At 42.3% G+C, this 16,496-nt stretch overlaps 2 protein-coding genes across 2 annotated transcripts; both read left to right on the forward strand.

The window, feature by feature from the left end:
- The first annotated feature begins 2,462 nt into the window (after positions 1–2,462).
- On the forward strand, positions 2,463–8,035 carry LOC118792551 (R-spondin-3-like). Its single transcript, XM_036550429.1, has 6 exons — positions 2,463–2,799; positions 4,251–4,442; positions 5,791–5,934; positions 6,542–6,688; positions 7,355–7,540; positions 7,792–8,035. Exons 1-6 carry the CDS (start codon positions 2,712–2,714, stop codon positions 7,977–7,979), a joined length of 945 nt encoding a protein of 314 aa, XP_036406322.1. The 5' UTR covers positions 2,463–2,711; the 3' UTR covers positions 7,980–8,035.
- A 2,223-nt stretch (positions 8,036–10,258) lies between these two features.
- On the forward strand, positions 10,259–13,903 carry LOC118792552 (E3 ubiquitin-protein ligase rnf146-like). Its single transcript, XM_036550431.1, has 3 exons — positions 10,259–10,328; positions 11,548–11,607; positions 11,795–13,903. The coding sequence occupies exon 3, from the start codon at positions 11,796–11,798 to the stop codon at positions 12,900–12,902; it is 1,107 nt and encodes a 368-aa protein (XP_036406324.1). The 5' UTR covers positions 10,259–10,328; positions 11,548–11,607; position 11,795; the 3' UTR covers positions 12,903–13,903.
- The last annotated feature ends 2,593 nt before the right edge of the window (positions 13,904–16,496 follow it).

Genomic DNA, 16,496 nt, shown 5'->3' on the forward strand with positions numbered 1-16,496 from the left:
CTGGAATGCATGCGGTGTACTTAAGATGTGTACTGGAATGCGTGCGGCACTTAAAACATGAAAACTGACATCTGGATCGCTTTTCAGAAACCACAGGCACAACTCCTGCATTCACGCAATGGCCAATGAAATTACAAAATTGAATGTGAGAGTTCTGTCCGCAAGTATTCCTAAAGGACTTTTGATAACAGATCAGACTGATGAGTTTCAGTAGCCTTGATTAGCCCTGAAGCAGTGCTGAACGGGCTGGGATATTGGCACCTGTGCATATGCTCTTCTGCCCTATCCATCATTTCCCTTCATGAAGGCAAGGAAATGACATGTTTCTGATGGGAAATGGGTCCGATCAGCCTCTTTGTCTGGGAGCGTGTCTAAGCTATTATTATTGGCTGCTCCTTAGCATCACTAAATGAACAAGTACATTTCCCGTCACTAAATGGAGAAAAACAAAATATTTTAACTCTGAGACACCACTGCATTTGAATATGCTGTCCAGTTCTGTATAACACCAGGTGAGAAAAATTAATAAGACTTTTCATTTCCACATGTAAAGTGCGCTTCTTGACTTGTAGTGAGTAACTCCTTCCCAAAATCCCGTATCCAAACATTCAGAAAACACATATAGATCCTAATTTATATAGTACAGTGTCTACAATTTTTTGGCACACTTAAAATTTGGATCACTGCTTTTCAGCTGAGAACAATTTTCAGCTCAGAATACATTGAGTATCTCAGTACAAGCCATCCCATTCACCACCAGAAAATAAGATTAGCGCCTTTAAACTGATGAAGAGCTGACATGCCACTGGCTGGACTGGCTGGTACACAAGACTGGAGATTCCTAACTAGCCAATGAGTAATTTTATACACCACAGAATCAAGCTATTTACCTTGGTAATTAGCTAATCAAGTCCCTTCTGATTTTCAGTCAGGCATCATCTGCATTTTGGTATTTTGTTTCAGTTATTGTAAGAATGATATGGTAAAAGTCAAGTGATCTCTTTCTTCTCAGAAATGGCAAGGAAAGACAAATGCACAGAAGAAAGAAAAATAACTTCTCGTGAGAGTATATAACACTACCCTCCCACAAGGAGTGTAGGGACTGTTTGGGAGGACAGAGATTGTGTTTGGAGCACAGAACACCTGCTCCGATAGAAACGCTTAATGAAAGAGAGGGACCACAAGGACTGTCTGTCCTTGAAGCCCTTCTGCTCAGTGTAAACTGGAGGCTGTCTCAGACATAGCAAAGGGGTCTGACCAAGAGGAGTGAGCAGGCAAGCAACTGTGTGAATATGAACTATATCACCTTTGGGATTAAGTCTTTGGAATTTATACCCAGTAAAACTGTACATTTCAATTATATCAAGTAAAAAGAACCCCTTAAACTATAATATACTAATGCACAATAACATTTTCAAACTATTTTTAAACAGCTGTGGAAATTACCATTCTAAGTAGTCTCAGAACAAAGCTGTTTGGGCTGTGATTAAGTACAGGTCAGGTTAGATAGGATTATTTTGGCTGTGATTTTGCACTGGTCATATCAGATGTAATTCTCATGCACAAAGAAAGGACGTTAAATCAAAATGGGACTATTTCTCAGACAGAATGTGAATGTTATATGTGTTATATATGAATTAGTGGAATAAGAAGAATAAGCATCAGAGTATAATTCAGTAGTGCACTCCCACGCGCGTGTATCCGATGAGGAAAACACTTGTTGTGCCTGCTCGTCCATTGATACCATTGATTATTTAACGACAAGGAATCATATTAAATTCTGTGCACTTTCTCGTGATGTGTTAGTACTCATAGACTGTTTCATTTTATTTTAACTCTACATAAAACAACATACAGTTCTGGGATTGTTAAGCACGATGGTGAAGTTTAGTAAAAATTAAACATATGAAGCAAACAACATGACAACCGAGGTGTGAATATGCGCAAAACAAAGTGATTATTTAAGAAACTCACGTATAGGAGAGGATAATGTACGCCGTCAGAGCAAACTCCATTTCCCTCTTCCAACATTTAGCCTATAAACAATTGGTCGGCGTTGAATAATGTTTCTAAAAGTCGCACCCGACATGTCTACTTTGGGAAAAGGGAGAGAAGACAAGCACTTGGGCCAACTTCACACTGTCGAACAAGGGGAAAAGGGGAATGTTGACTATTGGGGGGAAAAAAACATACCAAATAATTTCATTTAAAAATAGCCTACATTTGGAATTACAACTGCCCAGAGCCAAAGCCGTCAAAGTCTAGGTCAGTTTTCAGTGATGCTACGATGACGCAAAGACCTCCAAAACGCGCGGCGCGGTGAGCACCGTTTGGCCGCGCCCTCGCAATAGTCTTGTCTGTCGGAATTTGGGGAAATGATTATCCAAACTTTCATCCTCTACATCACTCCCTCCTCGTTTATGTTGACGTTCACCATTTCAACCTAAAGAGGTTATAAAGACTTTCATGTACTTCATGGAATACATACATATTTTTTCTTTAAAGATAATCTGCAGTTTGTGGAATTTCTTCAGGATGTTATTGCCTAAACAGCCCTGACTTTATTGGACCGTTTCGCTTATATACTCCTGGTGAAAGGCAAAATTTTGGAATAACAATTTTCTTCAGACAAATACAGAGACAAGCAAATAAATGTGAAAATTGTTGGATGATATTACTGTTGGCTAAATAAGCATAATCTGGGCTCTACTATGCGATTGCAACTGCTCTCTTTGGTATTGACATTGCAATGTGTGGAATTCACTAACTGCCAGCAGCACGCCTCCAGTCAGCACAAACGTAAGTAAGCGCTCGTGCTAAGGGATGAGCGTTTGTCTTCACCCTGTCACAGAACATTCGTCCGTTTCTACTCCTGCCTTGCGTAAAATTGCGTATTCTCGGGGCTTGATGGTTCATGGACACGCATGTGCAATAAAGATTGCATTTGAATGCAAATAAAGCAGGACACGGAATAAAACACATATAAAATGGTTGAGATAAGAACGTATCTGGGTACCGTAGCTGCACGCGTAAATTGCGCTCCGAATTTCCTGCTTAGTGCAGAAGTTATTTTTACGCATTTTATTATACGACTGTAATCTTCACTGTGACTGTTCTTGTAATTTCAGCATGCCTTGCCCTGTCCAAGAATTTGGGGTGCAGTGCATAGCTCACGAATAAGGCTGAATAAGTTATTTACAGTGCATAAAATGTTTTATTTAGACTTACATTACAAAATCCACCAAGGAGATCTCCCTTACTCCATTTATACAAACACGCCTCTCGTTTATGCTTGTTAAAATTACGATTATGCAACTAATTGTATTGGATCAGACAATGCATGGATATTTTGTTATCATAGAGAATAAATCCCATCGTTTTAGAGACGATAACATTTAATTCTATCAGTGATCAGTTGTTTTTTCACTGTATGTGAAAATGAAATGGACACTTCAGTTCACGAAGACATGATTTTACATATTCATTTGATCCTCACAGTTTGCAGTCGAAGTTATGGCGTTACGACATCCCTCTGTCTATTAAAACCTCACGGCAAAATCGCTCCTGCGCTTTGCTGTTTATGTCGTACCTTTGATGTAGGGTCCCGACTATATGGCGCCCTCCTGTGGTAAAATATGATGACAATCTTAAGTAATAATTATTTATTTACATAGCGCATTTCGTTCTAGTTAGCAATGCTATGCACTTCACAGTAAAAACAAATATAAGAACAGTAAAATAAAGATAAAGACAATAAAAGAGAGATAAAAATACACAATAAAATACAAAATTAATAAATACTTATTGGACTTTTGTCATTTCATACATGCTGTTACCCAGAGCAACTTCGAATCGAACCAGCAACCCTTTGGTTACCATCTCTGTTATGTTACAATGCTGTCCTTGTTTATTTTTAAATGAAGAAGGGAACAGGATACAGAATAAAATTAAAAAGGTATCTATTCCAACTTAAAAGCAAGACCAAACAGGTATGTTTCTACTCTTCTTTAAAAAAAGTGTCAGCATTACAATTTCAATGTACTGTTTGTCATTGTCACCTTCAATGAACATACAAATGGTGAAAAAACACAGTTAGCAAGTGTATACACCACAGTACATACAATTGTAATGGATTAAAATGACATTACATGTTTTACAGTTTTTTTTTTTTTTTTTTTTTTTGCATGCACACATACATGCATAGACATGGACACACAGAAGGTCTGACCGTAGATCCTCTTCTATTACAGAGATAACTGGGGGGAATACAGGCTGTCCAGGCGGGTGTCAGACCTGCTCAGATGACAATGGCTGCATGACCTGCAAGCCCCGCCTCTTCTTCTTTGTGGAGAGGAAAGGGATGAGGGAGATTGGGGTGTGTCTGCACGCCTGCCCCAGCAGTTACTATGGTGTCCGCTCCCCTGACATAAACACATGCCAAAGTAAGTTCCGCTGGACTCTGCTCAGATATTCAACTGTTAAACACACACCAGTTAAACTCATTGCAGGCACTGTACTGAATACTCTCAACAAACACAGCACCTGTATCACACTGAACATGCCTGGCAAACAAGCCACACATTCACTGAACCCACCCTCTGAACCCTGCCCAGATGTTTTGTTGTACACACCTGTGAAGTACACTGCACACATCATACTGAACACACCAACTAACAACTCTCCACATATTCACTTGAGCCCAGCTGTCAAACACACCTTATGTGTCACACTTACAGTGCTGCTCAAAATATGTTCTGCTGAATACTCATAGTGTTCAGATATGTCCACATAACAGACTGCTGAGATATGAAATTGAACACAGGCTGTTTTGTGTGCACCAGGACGCTACAGCAGGAGGCCCGAGTCACTGGGTAACACTGGTAATGACTGGCAGAGAAAAGTGTGATTGGTATAATGGTTCTCGATGGAGTGCACATCATGAGGTTGTGGTGAGGGTTTGATGGAGGTAGTGTGGGGTTGTGGTTGAGGATTGAGGGTAGAGGCGAAGGTCAAGTTGGGGTTGTGGTGGAGGGGTGGAGGTAGTTGCTAGTTGTGGTTGAGGTGTTTGTGGGGCTGGTGTATATGTTTAATTTTCAGGTCAATAATTGTCTTTTAAGAATAATGGTAAAGAACATGCTTGCTTCTTTCAAAACCTATATTCGTATCTGATTCATATCATGTTGTCCTATATTATTCATTCTTGAAGTAATATGAGCAAATGACTGGGATATGTTTCATCTTCTTTGCTCACATCACAGCTGTCATAGTTTACGTAACTCAACTCAACTCAGTTTTAATATAAATCGATTCTGTTGAGTGTACAGCAGCCCCTTATATGTCCTTTCTTTAATCTGATCACTTCAAATGTTCGTTTGTTGTACCTGTATCAAATTTTGGTCCTTTTTATCAATTTATTTGACTATGCATTATTTTTTGTGCATGCATGCAAAGATTCCTGTGTAGGTAATGCTGACCTCTTACAGATTAATTAATTAATTAATGGAAGGTGTGTATGCCTTATCCTGTCAAGCATGCATTTGTTCATCTCTACAGTTTCTCTATAAGTATTGCTATTGATAGAATATTTGAGTGTTGGCGCATGCATGCATGTTCCTGTCTGTGTGTTTTTTGGTTGCGCCGCTTCCTGTCAATTGAGGATAGCGATGTTGCTTTTTCTGTGTTATGTTTGTCATCGGCATTCATTTTAGTGACCTAAAATATGCTGAAATGGTGTCATTGAATCGTACATGTGAGTCAGCGCCTGTCTCTCTCCCCCCCCCCCTTTCCCAGAATGCAAGGTGGCCTGTGACTCCTGTTTCAACATGAACTTCTGCACACGCTGCAGTGCAGGGTATTATTTACACTGGGGGAGGTGTCAGAAAAGCTGCCCAGAGGGCCTCTTCCCCAGCGACCCGCAGCGGGAGTGCATCCCTGGTGAGCTGACATGGTTGCCGCCCTCGTGGTGCGTCTGTGGTTCTTCATCTGGGGCTGGAGCACATTGGCATTTGAACGGCAAAGCTAGCCACTTGGCTGTGCTTGGCTTGAAAGGGGCATTTTGTTTTTATTTAGGATTACTATGCCACAATTCAGATTTCTTCATCATTCAATCTCAGGGTGTTCTTTGCCAATGATAGGATTACTCTTGTGAGCCATGGCTTAATCACAACACCTACATTTCACCCTTTTCTGCCTTTTCCTGCCCCCTACTAGAGGACTGTAATGGATCAGGCACTTTGACTAAAATAGTAGAGCATAGTGTGAAAGGCAAAACAAAAGCACTGTTACCCTTTTTAGATAGCAAAGTCTTGACAGGTGACGTCAGTGGGACAGGCTAAATGCAGCTTCTTATACATTACACTAAGCTTGTTGAGTTTATCTGGCAAACATTTCTGTAAAGTGGACATGTCACTAATCAGTATCCTGTGATTGCAGGGCAGTATTTTACCGGGTTACCACTCTATGTTGCTTAGAGTGTAAAACCATTCATTTGTATTGAGGGGATATAATGGTGTGTAACTGGCTTTATGTCTGTCTTCCTCAGACTGTGCTAAGGACTGTGAGACCTGTATGAACAGCACCACCTGTGCCAGGTGCAGAGTGGGTCTTTACCTCCTGTCTGGAAAGTGTCACCATGTGTGTCCAGAGGAGTTTGAGACTAACGATCAGCTCATGGAGTGCACTCCTCCAGGTTAACGGCCCCATCCTGTTGCCTCTCCTGTTCCCCCTCCCCAGACCCCCACGTCAGCACAGAAGAGATCATAAATTCCTAATACCCCTTTCCCACAAGTGTGTTGTAATTCAGAAAAAAGTCTCAGTTTGCATGTGTTTCCAATATCGGGCAGTGCTGATGAGCAGAGACCAACTATAACACTTCCGGCCCTGTAACTTATGTGGTGGTGTTTGACAAGGTTCGAGACTATGAGCACTGTACTCCATTCTTGGTATGACTACTTAACCTCACATATAATTTCTAGACACACATTGGAGTTACAAAATTTTCCTGTCAACATGAAAATATGTAACTATATGAAGAAAACTAGCCCTGCATTCACTCTCTTGTGTAAAAATGTAGCAACTTCCATTACTCACTGTGTAGATTGTCCACCTCTTCTCTCTGCAGCACAGCAGCTGATGTGTGTTTACTATACATTACCTTTACATTTACATTTTGGTGCTTAGCAGACACTCTTATTCAGAGCAAAGTACAAGACGAGTACATTTAACAATACATTAATGTTATGAGATGAAGTCCAGCATGCAGTGGATTTGTTCCCTATTGTCACATGCAGCTGTGTGGAAGTCCATCTCTCTCCTTCTTTGTCTCTATCCTAACGCCCATCTCCCCCTCTCTCAGTGCATTGCGAGGTGGGTGAATGGGGCAGCTGGAGCCCTTGCTCTCGGAGAGAGAGGACCTGTGGCTTCAAGAGGGGTGAAGAGACCCGCACCAGAGAGGTCCTCCAGCTCCCCTCACCCCGCGGTGACCCCTGTCCCATCACCTCTGAGAGGAAGAAGTGTGTAATCACAAGGAAGAAGTGTCCAGGTAAACACAAAACTGTCTTACAGCTGCAAATATAAAGACAAACAAAGCTATTCTATGAGTGGGTGGTATGGGGAATTACAATACAGGTGGAAATGTCCAGGTAATACAAAACTCCTCTATATGTGCCTGTAGAAATCTCAGACACAATATGAATAAAAAATACAGTTCATACACTTCTTTAAGCTTTGTGCTGACTGAGCATTCGAAGTGGAACAGTTGAACTGCAACCCCCTTTGGCTCTCTTTGTATAGGGAGACAGAAAGGAGGAGAGCAGAAGGATGTCACCAATGGAGGGGACAGGGAGTCTGAGGCGAGTTGGCATGACCAGGGGGACAGAGAAATGGAGACCCAGGACAGTGGGCAGGATCAAGGGAATGCAGAAAAGAAGGCGGAGGATGATACAGAGAACTGGGAACTGGTAACAAAGCATCCAAACTAGAGACCCAGACAGACCAACAGGAATCACTATACATTAACAACCTCCACAATACTGTGTAACCTGTGTAACCCCCCCCCCCCCCCCCCCCAACCAGCTCCCTTGGGGATACTGCTGCATGTATAATTCCCATACTGACTGCATTAGCGTGGATGTATGCACTGCTAATGGGGACCAGCAGACACAGGAGCCCTGACCCCTTTTCTCCCACTTGGACTGTGAAAAGGCAAGCTGTTTTGATTGGACAGAAGCACATGAAGGGAACTTTTTTCTTTTCATTTTTTGTGGTTGTATTTGTGTAGGATATTATTTGAAGAGATAAGTCTGGCACTACACCTTTTTCCATGTTTTTAATATAAGTTTTGTAACATTATTTACAGATCATAAATTTAAACAAATATTAGTTTTACACATGAACATTTAAATAGAGGGTGGCATTACTGACATATTTCACAGAGGAGAGCAGACCCCAAGATTGCGTGTAGATTAGGATGTAAAAACAATCATGCATTACCTGGGTATTAGTGAGGAGTAGCGGTTGTGGTTGTGTGCAATTAGATCGGGCAATGGTGTTGTGCCCATGGAAAGGTTACAAGTTAATCTGAATTGCTTCAGGAAATATCTTGCTGTATGCATTGGGAATATGTACAATGTAAGTGACACAAGTCACTCTAGATGTGGGTGTCTGCTAACAAAATAAATAATATGATGTGACGCTGACACACCTCAAACTAAAGAAAAAATACAAGTTGTACATACATAACCACAAATTCAGCATGTATTTTCGGTACCAATACTGTGCATCATATACAGTAAAGATGTTATGAATACAGTATATACAAGTATACAATATACAATATATTGTATATACAATACAATATATACAAGTATATATTCTTGTATACTAGTTTTACTACATTGAATAAAGATTGCCATTATAAACGACATTATTTATGAATTGTTCAGAAATCTGTATTCAGGCCACAAAAAACATAAGAACTTCCTGAAGAGGAGGCAGTGTAGACCATAATGTAAAAAGACCCACACAAATGCAAGACATTGCAGACTACTTTGATATAGAGTTGGTACAGAATATTGAGGTAAATGGTATAATAGGGGCTGGTCAGCATGAATTATCCATGAGGTCAAAATGCTTTTCAATTCTGAATGTTTATTATTTGGCTGTATTGGGTTTCACTAAAAAGCCTTTGGCAAAGTATCAGGTGAACCACTCAGTATGCACGGGAAATATGTAGCAAATAAAAGGATGTCTCCCATTGGATCAAAATTGGCTTCAGGAAGGAACACAGTAATGGGAAGAGAAACTGCATCTCTAAAATAAAGAGTTGCGGGGGGGGGGGCTTGGGGGCTAACAGATCTATGGTAGAACTTGTTATTTTTCTTAAAAATATGATTTAGATCAGTATCAGAATAATTTTTATGATGATTCCAACTGTGGGGAAGAAGCAGACAGTTTGGAGGTAAGTTACATAATATGAGATGGTTTGGATAAAGAGCAGAAATGGGCATACAGCTGGCAAATGAAGTGTTGCAAGGGCAAATGCAACTTCATTGTCAAGTTTTCACATTATTGATAAAAATGTAATGGGACTATTTTATCAGCAACATAAAGTCATGAGTTCACATGAGTCAAAGTCAGATGTAGCATTAAACAATTCCAAGTAGGAACTGGAAGGAAGTATTGTGTAGAAACACCAACAGCATGCTGTAGTATATTGCAAAAAGCAGACAATAATTCATGCTAAAATTATGTACTGTCTCAGCCAGACCACATTTAGAGTATGGTGTTCATCAATCATCACAACATTACAAAATTATATATAAGCTTTCGAAACAAGACTAGCCCCAGGATTTGATAGATTACTTTTGAAGAGATCTGGAGGGCTTCAAATGTAAATTTATTCAAAAGAAAATTCACACTGATACAATAATGAATTTATTCACATAGAGGGTTATGAACACTTGTATAATTTGCTTAGATATGGAACAGAATTATGGAAGTAGATTTAGGGGGTGGGGGGAGGGGGATGTCCCACCTAATGTTGAGAGAATATATATAAACATAATAAAAATTGTACTTCTTGCGACTACATGATACACTGTGTTGCAGCTGATTTTATAATATAATTATTAATTATATAAATTCAACAACACAACAATAATCTCCGAAGTAATGTATTGACAAGGACAAATCCCTCTCTGATCACTACAGAAATATGTCCACTCCCATCCTGCGTGATAACGTATTAGTAGCACGTCCTGAACGTCATGACGCTAAAGATGATGCGAATGATTCTGTACTGTGAAGAAACGGAAAAAAATAGCGGATTGGTGAGTAATCTGACGAACCTGTAGGTGATCCAAACAAACAAATAAATCGGTTCAGATAGGCAGAGCTCCGCTTCACTGAGGGGTGCAGAATTTATGACAGGTGAGTCGGAGTCCGAAGAACTGAAACTGGTCGAACGGAAGCCCTGTTTTCGACTGCGATGACAGTAGCAAGCAGGCTAGTTAGCGTTAGCGAAGAAGCAAAGGTTCCTGTACCTTAGTTAGCTAACATTAGCTAGCAATCTCACACAACAGGTTTTGTTGTTATGGTGGTAGCTCGCTAGCTACACGAATAAGGGTGATCGCTCTCCCATGACTTCCTATAGCTAACTGCTACATAATACTCGATCGTGGCCTGCGCGTAAGCCTTGCCTGAGCCTCTCGGACTCTTGGGGACTGGTGCTGGGTTTAGCGGAGACTTTTTCGGCCTTCAACGTGTTTACTGACCAAATACGATTCATCGCCGTCAGGGTGAGCTGATGTCTATAAAAGCAGAGATTTAGCTTGCTAGCGAACTTTGCTACATCCATCCATTTCGCTTGCTGAACTGCAAGCCTGCTAGCCTTTGGATCTGCCGTAGTCTGGTCACTGAAAACTCCCGCAACTGTACTTTATTTGCCTTTGTTTAGTTAACGTTTGTTAACTAGATGCGCTGTGACATGCCCGATGAGCGTAATCTATTTACTCTTCGCTAACTGTAACTTATAGTTAGCCAGCTAGCTGGTTATTTAACGTTATCTACACTACTTGTTTGCCTTGGTGTTTCCTTTTAGCGCACCTGCTAACAGCATGTGTGTCACCATCGACACTTAATAGCTATCATGTCAATGAAAGTCGCGTGACTCTTATTTTTCCTGTTAGCTTGTTTGTGGACTGCATTCGATGCTTTGTCATGGCATTGCCAGTTAGGTAGTTAGTTAGCGAGCCACTGCAGACAGATGTATACATATTTTTACAAGCCATTTCCTTTCTCACAAAAGAAACAGGAGAACTACGATGACATAAATGACGGCCATGTTTAAATGCAAGTGTGTGAAGTCCATTCATTATCTAAGCATGTATAGTTGTGTCGTACTTTTGTCCTGTACTGGTCTAATTGATTACCATTACGGTGAGAGAAAGGGACCTGTTCTTCATCCAAGAAGCGTTAGCTATAACGAAAAAGGTGTAAACTTCGATATGGATCGAGTTTATCATTATTATTATTGTTATTATTTTCCAGAAATAAACCTGAAGACTGAGAATCTCTCCCAATGAGAGCACTCTGTTAGCTCTGGACACAGTAAGTGTTTCTCATTGACTAGTGGTGTACACTGTATAACTTTTTAACATGCATTGTTGTAATAATCAGTACAACTTGAGAGAGTGTGCTGACCACATGTTTTTATTACTGTCTTAATGTTGTTCCTGTCTGTTTCCGATGCTGTGAGAGCCTGTGTGTGACTTTACCTCCCCTTCCGCTCCCGCAGGATGGCTAGCTGTGGCGAGGTTGACCACTCCGTGAACATGCTCCCCTCTGGCAGGAAGTTGGGCGCTGAGGCGTGTTCGGGTGCCACCTCCCCCGCCCTGGCGGTGCCGGAGTGCGCCATCTGCCTGCAGAGCTGCGTGCACCCGGTGCGTCTGCCCTGCAGCCACATCTTCTGCTTCCTGTGCGTGAAGGGCGCATCCTGGCAGAGCAAGCGCTGCGCCCTCTGCCGGCAGGAGATCCCCGAGGACTTCCTGGAGCGGCCCACGCTGCTGTCGCCCGAGGAACTGAAGGCGGCGGGGCGGGGCCCCGGGGAGCACGCCTGGTACTACGAGGGCCGCAACGGCTGGTGGCAGTACGACGAGCGCACCAGCCGTGAGCTGGAGGACGCCTTCTCCAAGGGCAAGAAGAGCACGGAGATGCTGATCGCCGGCTTCCTGTACGTGGCCGACCTGGAGAACATGGTGCAGTACCGGCGCAACGAGCACGGCCGGCGGCGCCGGATGAAGCGGGACGTCGTGGACATCCCCAAAAAGGGGGTGGCGGGGCTGCGGCTGGACGCCGAGCTGGCGGGGGCGCAGGCTGCGGCGGGGCGCGAGAGCTCCGCCGACGGGGCGGACGTTTCGGGGTCGCAGGCCGCGGGCGCGCCCACCCCTCTCCGGCCCCCCACCACCCTGGGGGGCCAGCCAGGCAGCCCCACCACCCCGTCCCACGAGGACGCCAGCTCCCTGGAGGACTCCCTGGCCCAGCTCCAGATCAGCCCCCCCGCCGGGCAAAACCGCGGTCCGAATGGGGAGGGGGAGGAGGACGGGGACCAGACGGCCCCAAACACCTCCGTAGATGACTCAGAGTCCAGGAGCACTGAGGAGGAAGTGGAAGAGGAGGAGGATGAGGAGGAGGGTGAGGATGAGGAGGACAGGGAGGATGAGGAGGACGGGGAGGATGGGCAGGAGGTGGCGGAAGAGGGCGCGCGGAGCAGGCAGAGACTGCTGCAGCAGGAGAGGTTCGGGGAGAGCCACGCAGACAGGTTGCCCCCTGGTGGTGAGTCCTCCACCAGCAGCAGTGTGAGATCTAGAAGGCCTGATGGTCAGTGCAGTGTGACTGAAGTGTGAACTCTGAGCCCCTCACACCCCATTCAACCCCCCCACCCCTGCTGAAACAGGATCAGATCGCTCAGATACCAGATTATATTACAGATACTTTCTTCTGGGTTTCCAGGCACAAAATCAACTAAAGGAGGACTAACAACCCAAGGCCTGGGAGAGACCAAACATTGCGAAGGTACAGTGTAGATTCTCATCCTCAGATAAAACCTCACAATCAGTTAAAGGATCTGATTTCCTCATCCATTTGACTGCAATAGATTCTCTCTGTCTGAAAGGAATATTTTAGCATATTCCCCAGTCGGAGCCCAAAATAAGTATCCTCAATCAGTGTGTTTCCTAAGCAAAGCATGGTCTTTGGGTGTTGAATTCATGTCATCCTCATACACTAGTCTGTACCATTTGTGCATGATGTTGTGAGAGAAAGGGTACCGAACACTACTGTTGGAGAAACGTGAAGCCTGGGTTTTAGAATGTAGTTTATTATTTCTTTGTGTGGCCTGAAGAGGACAGGAGGTGGAGATGGAAGCCACACCGTGGCTCAGAAGACATGTCACGCCCTGTCCATGAGCAAATTTGAAGTTTTAACTGTGATTGTTTTTACATTTCTTACCAAATTTCATTGCCATATGTCCCGTCCACTCTAATCTTTCGATCTCTAAAAAGATTAACTTTTTCTCTACTCTTTGTTTCATTGTAATATTTTGTTACATGATTTGTAACTTGGAAAAATAAAGTATTTGTCAATTTATCATCCCAAATGAAAGGATTTGTACTGTCTGATCTGCTGACTTACAAACTGCGGAAGCCAATGGGCTGTAGAGGGTGGGTGAAACAGTAGCTGAACAATCATGCAAAACACAAAAATAAGAAGTGTTTAATCAGATAAGAATGCACTCAGCGGTAGAGTTTGCTAGAGGATCTGTTCAGCAGCTCAATTATCCCAGGGTATCCACTGCATTAATGTCTATTGGTTTAATGGAGTTAGTGTTTTATACTGTAAAGCAGTAATTGTGTCCAGAGGTTTTCCTGTGAGGGGTTTTGACGTAGTCAATAAAATCTCATTTTTTCCTCTTTCTGTGAACACAGAGACTGCCTCGTGCCTGTCCTGTTTATTCTGTGTCCCGACGAGGGACAAAGTGCCCTTTCTGCATGTCTAGAATTTAACTTCTGCATCATTCAGAAACTTTCAGATTGTGATCAAACACATGATCATAATTCCTCCAAGGCAATAGTGTTTTTCCTGCTCTTATTTTTCCTTTTTTTTTTTAAGCAATGCTAGTCTGACGTGTCTAGCTTTACATCTGTCGGACCCTTGAGATCCTGACCCATATTTTTGTTAGAGAAGGTGCCAGGAAGAGGCTTTTGAATATGCTTAATTAGTTAAGCGTACTACATATATTGGAATCGGTATAATTTGGTTTAGTTATTTTGAATGGCAATGTAACATAAATCCACCTTATACATCTGCTGTCTAGCTCAAACTGTGATGTGAGTGTAAGCCCTTTGCTTTAGCATTCCTTTTGTACCAGCTTGCTGCTTGGTGACCCCAGGCTCAAAGGGGCTTTGATGGTGCCACTCGGTGACTTCCAGCCTTTTCATCCAGTCCCATCTGCAAGCTCAAGGCAGCAGATCACACCAAAATCGGTGAATCCCAAAACCTACATCAGCTAAAGAACTAAGAATTTATTGAGCTGCAAGCCCAAAACTACCCACTCAAACCTGTCTATTCATGTACAATCCCAAAACTCCAAACAGAAGCAGAATTTGTGCACTGAGACCAGCCAGTGAAACCATCCAGTGAAAATATTTTCTGTTATTTTTTTAATCCTTCTCTAAGGAAAACTTAAGACTCATGAAAATCATTCCCTCATTAAACGAACTGAAAATGTGAGAAGTCTCACTTATGTCAATTTTGTGAGCTGTCAGATTATGTCATGTTTATGACTGCTCTCACAAAGCTGGGCTGGTTCCTTAAACGACCTTCCATGATGCATACATGCTGAAGTCAATATCACTTATGTAAACAGTGATGTCTTATATAACGCCAACGCACCAGATGGCCTCAGTGATTCATATTGATAGATTATTGTAATTTACTCTGTGGTTGTGGAACATGCTTCAAGAGCAACTAAACTGTATTTAAGATTATGAAATTCTGCTCAAGAATTTTGCACCTGATGAGTGCTTCTTTGAGGGTTCACAAGCAACTTAAAGAACAAAACTACAACTACTGTAACTATTAACACTTGATATTGGACATTCTACTTTAGACTTTATTTTTTGTGTGAAAGGGTCTTTGTTGAAAAGGAAGGTAAAAAATAGATAAGATAGATTAATAAGATCACCTGAGTAACAGGAAAATGAAAAAAACTTTGATCAGTCATGCAAGTCAGGAACCACATACCCACATCTACAATGGTAATTTGGGGTGTTCTGGAGTTCACAGAGGTTCCACACTCTTTGTCACTTCCCTAGGATGACATCAGTAAGGAAATGCCCTTGCAGTCCATCACAAATACCTGAGTCTCTACTGGACAATGCATTACCTGGCCTTACCATTACACCTCTGCACGCACACCACATTTTTTAGTCTCTCTCTCCTTGTGGGAAATGAAAGTTTCAAGCCCTAGTCTTGTCGAGCTCATTCACCTGTCTCCTCACTTAAACATACTCCCACAGGTGTCTAGTGATGCTTTTACTTGTAAACCACACTACTGTCTTGTTACCACTAGGGGGCTTACATGAACTTCAACAGAGTGGCTCCAGTTGACATATGGACCCTGAGGATGCTGTTTCTCTGAACAATAAAGGGCCACCCCAGCATTCTGATGAAATTATGAGCCATTTAGGAGTGGTCATTATAGAAAGGTAACATGTCGGTTGGGTGCATATTAAATAAATATTGGATATAGTTGATTTATATGTGAAGAAAAATCCAGTATACTACAAGTAGGGCCTGTAGTTTCACCGTATAATAAGGCAAAAACACCTTATTATAGGGTGAGACTACAGGCCCTAGAATATTATATTAGAATATTAAAAGTAAACTAAGGAAAGGAGCCAGTTGTTAACAGATGACATCTACCTACATGCTTGTTAATTATGCAAAGTAATCAACAGCAAGTTTGTGATATTTATCAAAGTAAGATTAATTGTTTCAATGCTTAAAATAAGTCCTCCCATCATAAACTCACATTTATCTTATTCCCATGCTTTCTTGTGCCAAGAATCCATTTCTGCTCAAGTGATGTCAAATTAAGTAATAATGCTCATTCCTGATAAATAGACACCCATTACAATATTTTCCCCCGTAAGATACGAAAACTGCTTAGATGAATGTTTGCCTGCAGTAAAAAGCCTTTTTGCATTGTGGACCTACAGCAATAATGAGTGGATTGTAACGGGAACACTGGGCTGGCTCACTGTGGAATAGGCAGAATCTGTGCTGTGAACATCGGTGGGTAAAGGCACAGATGTAGATGTGCATATGAGATAACGGCGGTGCACTTGTATGCGTGGGCCTCATGGTGGCACGGCAGTCTTTGGCCGGGGTTAATCTTTGCGTGCAGACAGTTGGCTCAGCAGTCCAGACAGGGAGAG

The sequence above is a fragment of the Megalops cyprinoides genome, chromosome 17, assembly GCF_013368585.1.
Source record: "Megalops cyprinoides isolate fMegCyp1 chromosome 17, fMegCyp1.pri, whole genome shotgun sequence".
NCBI classification, from domain to species: Eukaryota; Metazoa; Chordata; class Actinopteri; order Elopiformes; family Megalopidae; genus Megalops; species Megalops cyprinoides.